Genomic DNA, 4,958 nt, shown 5'->3' on the forward strand with positions numbered 1-4,958 from the left:
CATCACTCACAAATTTTAATAAATCATCTTTACGAATTTACTACAAATTTTAATAAATCACTTTCACAAATTCACTATATTATCCCTAAATCCAAAGAGTCTCACTCATCCTCCCATCACACAAATCTTCTTCCCAATCCATAGAGAGCATTTGATGTAAATAGTGCTTACCAAACACTTTAAACCTACTTTCGCTATTTGATACAAATTAGTAAATCAATTATTTGAAGAAAACGAGAATCTTCAGTGAAGTTTTTAAAATTTTGAATTACCACATGCATTATGTTAAATAGATAGAATAAATAACTATACAGCTATTTTATTAGAATTATATTATGTCTTTTTATTCCGACAGAATAACCTTAAATGACATGTAAAGATGAATGATCCATTATGTTCGATATGTGTGCCCGTGGAGAATGTTCCAGATGATAGATTTCCAAGTTTCAAATAAGTGTATTCACATAAGGCTGCACTAGTTTAAAATCTTCCACCACAATTACCTATACTATTTACCATGAAAGCAAATTGAAAAGTATCTATCCAAGAAAGATCATTATCTTTATTACTACTACCCAAGTTAAATAAAGAAAGGGAAGAGGAAAATATCAAAATATGCAATATGCCACAATCTAGATCTAAATACCTTTTCAAGTTAAAATTGCAAATTACAGTCAAAACAATTTGATACCATTTGTCTATAATCTTCCTAGTAATTAGTACAGTAGTATTTGAGGTGGCAAGAACGAACAAATAGGGAATTGTAAATCAGAAACCACTGTCCAGACAAATTTGTGGATTCTCACTGTTGATTGTCTATATAGGCCCTTGTTTTTCAAGAACAGAAGAATACACTCAAGCTGGCAAATGAAGCTTTTGGTTGTTCTTCCAGCTGCACGGCACAATTTTAAAATGCTTAAAACTCAGGTAAACAAGGAACTTACATAAATAAATGGAACTGAAGAGTAGCTCAATTAACCTTTGGAAATAGTAATAGAAGAAATCAGCATAGAGCAATGTTTGAACAAGGCCAGAAATCCATGCTGCAAAAAGACATTCAAGGGATTCAGGAAGACTTTCTGAGAATATAGAGTATTTTTCTTGTTTATAACCTTGGTACAAATAAATGACAAATAATCCAAACTTCCAATTTCTATTCCTTTTAGAAAAATAAGTAGTAGTATCAAAACCTGAACTGCTTGATACCCCCATTTGATGAATCAGAAATATCAATATTGAACATTATCTTAAACATTGAAGATGTTTCTTGAACATCATAAGTATTAACGGGATGCACCAGATCAATACTTCAAAGATATGAAGAAACAGAAACTTACTTCATGAAAATTGTTGTTTATAAGACCACAAAACACACACAACACATAGGAAATAATATTTTTTTTTATAGAAATGAACAAAGTAAAAGTTCTTCAGTAATGGATTCCATGCAGCAATGGGTTTGATGAATATTTTAAAAGGCTTGCACAACCTAGATTGTTTTATGGTTTTTTGTATGAGAAGGAAATGAACATCAAAGAACAACGCTACAAATGCACATCAAGATGCATCTCAAGTATTGAGAATTTCAAATGCTACATAATGAAAAGGCACCACAGGACATAGTATCGTACTGAATAATGAAGAGTAGTTACTTAATAATAACAATAATAAAAGTGTAGAAGCAAAAAGCAATCGTAAGCATAAAACAAAATTAAGAGTCATACTTATCCAATGGACAAAGTGGGGCTCAGTAAAGTAGCGATAGATCCAGTTGAGAATGTATAGACCTCTGTATGCACTGCATTTAACCAGACAAGAATATTATAAACATTAATCTTATGATTGACGGACTTCAAACAAAAAAATTGCAAATGAGTTGAACAAGTTATAAGAATGATTCAAAATGCACATGATATATCATCATGAGAAAATCACAGGGAAATTATATACAACTGAAATGAACAGCTGAAAAAATGACAAAAGATTTGTGGAACCACATTCACCAGTAAGAACTTAGTTCTCCCAGGTATTAAAACTTCTAGGTCTTAACTCATGGTCAGAGCAGAAGAAAAAACTTATTGCACATTTATAATGAAGCCAATGGACAGGTTGGCCCAGGAACACTATTGCAAACTCATAATTTTCATTGTTCCTTGTGTTTGTCAGCATCAACTCTACCTAAATGAGTTAGAAGCACGTTTTGGAAATTGTAACACACATCAGATAAAATACTACAATTCTCTCAACATGAATCAACATTCAAGAGTGTTACTGATTTTAATGATCAAAAGCTGAAAGCCCTTAAGCAGATAACAGCTACTAATTCCGTTTCCAACACAAATGCAATAACATGAACCACAGGAATCTGGAAATATATAATAATGTTCAAAATTGGATAATGCTCAATATCTTACCCAAGAAGAAAGACATATTGTCCAGTCAAATTGTCAATATTTCTAGTTCTCTGTAAAAGTACTAGTTGAGGAAGTATAGCAACAGCTTCCAAATACAGGGAAAATGTCCACATCACCTATTCCATGTATAAGTGTATTTTCAGAAAGTAAGCAAAAGTCACACAATCAGCTTTTAAAAAACAGTCTAAAGGACATGTAAATAGTAACACAACAGTTACATAGTATGTATAGACAACACATTATGAAGATGCATACTAACCTCCTTAACTGTGAATTTCTCATTGATTAATAGGGCCAATACTAAGCAGGGCAATATAAGAAAGTAATGGCGAAAGGTATCTTGATCTTTGTCATATGATCTACGAACAACCTTGTGATACCTCATGTACCACACAATGGAAAATGAGCTTCCCAAGAATATCAACTTCATAACAGTATTATAGAGAGATACATAATTAGTAAAGATATCTAAGTAGCGACAAGCAAAAACAAATGCATAGAGTTCTTGAGTCTTCAACGAGACACCTGCACACAAATCGGATGCACCCAAAGTCAAGAGTCAAAAGATATAGGAAAGGTATTTTAAAAACGAAACCACAGTTAATCAATGGCCTGAATATGCAAAATGAAAAAATACATTCATTTAAGTAGGTGTATACTGCTTTAATGAATGGATCTTTTGCTCAAATTTACTTCCTTCTCCTTCAACTGATAAGGAATAAAATAGCTTTTTATCTTCTCTGACGTAGAAACACAAACATGGGAGGGAAAAACACATATTGATGCAGCACAAAAGGAGATTGTTACACATGTTAGGCTTTGGTACAATAGAAACTCAAACAGTAAGCAGGCAAACACATAATTATGATTGACCACCTTTGTCCTGCATAACTAACATAAGACTAACAGTTCCCTTTTCTTCCTTCGTTATGCCAATATAATGGCCTTTCACAGATTTCACCAATGTTATAGAGCTCTGAAACATCCTACATCCAACTAATTTCAACACATCCTACATCCAAAAGATACTCAAACTTAAGGAAACATACTTTGAGATTCATGCACTGGTTCACATCACCGTTTATTGATAACTGATGTCAGTTCCACATAAGCAGAAGACTTCTTACCTCAAAATTCAGAAACGACAGATAAGAAGTGTTGTAGCACTCTAAGATAAGGGTTGCATACTTGGATTGCATCCCCAACCATTTACTTTGTTTAAAAGAAGGGGGACAAAAAGCAAGATGATTCCTTACTCACGATAACATATGTATAATAGTTCTGTACATTGAATATAAATATATGATCCAAAAAACAAGGCACCACAAACTCCTCCAATCATAACAATAACAAACACTAAAGAATCCAACATGAGGGGAACCAGCAAACTGAAAACTATAGTATCAAATTTATCATACCACAACAACAATCCTAACAGGAGACTTCAATGCCCAAGTCCCATACTTTTTTCTTTACTTCCCCAAAGATATATTTCTTTGGAAACAATCTTATTCGAGACACAATCAGACACTGAATGTCGGCATTTCTCTGGGCAAATATTCGAACCATAATTCGACACATTGTGGGGGACTAGCCCAAATCCCCAGGTAGATATCCTTCTCTGAAAGCAATCCGATTCAACACACTATCAGACACCAAATGAGAGATTCGAACCTTAATTCGGCGTATTACGAGAAACTAGCCCAAGTCCCACATGACAAAGGAACAACGTCAACCCTCTATAACATTACAATGGGAAGAACAAGAATTACATAATTCCACAAACAAAATTTCTAATCCTACACTCATCTCTTCAAAACCTTACCTCCAAACTCCTTCGCCAACCCACAGGAATTCCGAACATTTCCATCCCCAAAATAAACGCCACAAAAACATAACAGTAAAGCATAAAATCACACAACCCCACATAAAAAGTTTGCACCTTTGAGCAACAGCTATTATTATATTCAAAATCTACGAGGTCTTAAGCGAAAAAAAAGAGAAGGGAAGAATGTTGATATCGGAGAGAGGGTGGGTACCGACCGGCGCAGGACTTGATGGTGTGGATCTTGAGGAGGAGGACGAGGACGCTGGCCAAATGGGTCATGTCCCCAGCTAACCTGAAAATATTCATGTTTATCGGATCGGATCTACGACGGGTCGACCCGGATCTTTGTCCTGCAACAATCGGTTTCCGGCGGAGGTGCGCAGCGCGACTAAAATGTGTCTGGCCGTTGCATACAAGCAGAGAGAATAAGACTTCAGAACATGTGTCGGGTGAGAGTCACTTTTACTTTCTCTCTCTTTATTTAATTATTTTTTATTTTAAGAGTTTTGTTTCATTATATTTTCAACTCTCTTTATGACTAAATATGTCTTGATTTAGCTTTAATCTTTGTAAGGAAAACCTTTTTTTTTCATTCACTTTTCATTATTATTATTATTCTTTCTTTTTAAGTTTTCTTACGGAGAAAAAAAATTAATAATTTTTTTTTGTCTTTAGTAAAATATTTATCAAACTTTTTTATTTTTCTACATTACAAT

The 4,958-nt window shown here is 33.9% G+C and overlaps 1 protein-coding gene across 1 annotated transcript; it reads right to left on the bottom strand.

Annotated features, from left to right (window-relative positions):
- Window positions 1–623: 623 nt before the first annotated feature.
- On the bottom strand, window positions 624–4,756 carry LOC137823998 (ER lumen protein-retaining receptor). The gene is made up of 6 exons (XM_068629406.2): window positions 4,458–4,756; window positions 2,674–2,939; window positions 2,415–2,530; window positions 1,725–1,798; window positions 980–1,043; window positions 624–892 (listed from the first exon to the last, which is right to left on the bottom strand). The coding sequence occupies exons 1-6, from the start codon at window positions 4,546–4,548 to the stop codon at window positions 856–858; spliced, it is 648 nt and encodes a 215-aa protein (XP_068485507.1). The 5' UTR covers window positions 4,549–4,756; the 3' UTR covers window positions 624–855.
- Between the last annotated feature and the right edge of the window lie 202 nt (window positions 4,757–4,958).

The sequence above is a fragment of the Phaseolus vulgaris genome, chromosome 8, assembly GCF_051622355.1.
Source record: "Phaseolus vulgaris cultivar YP4 chromosome 8, ASM5162235v1, whole genome shotgun sequence".
In the NCBI taxonomy this organism is placed as follows: domain Eukaryota; kingdom Viridiplantae; phylum Streptophyta; class Magnoliopsida; order Fabales; family Fabaceae; genus Phaseolus; species Phaseolus vulgaris.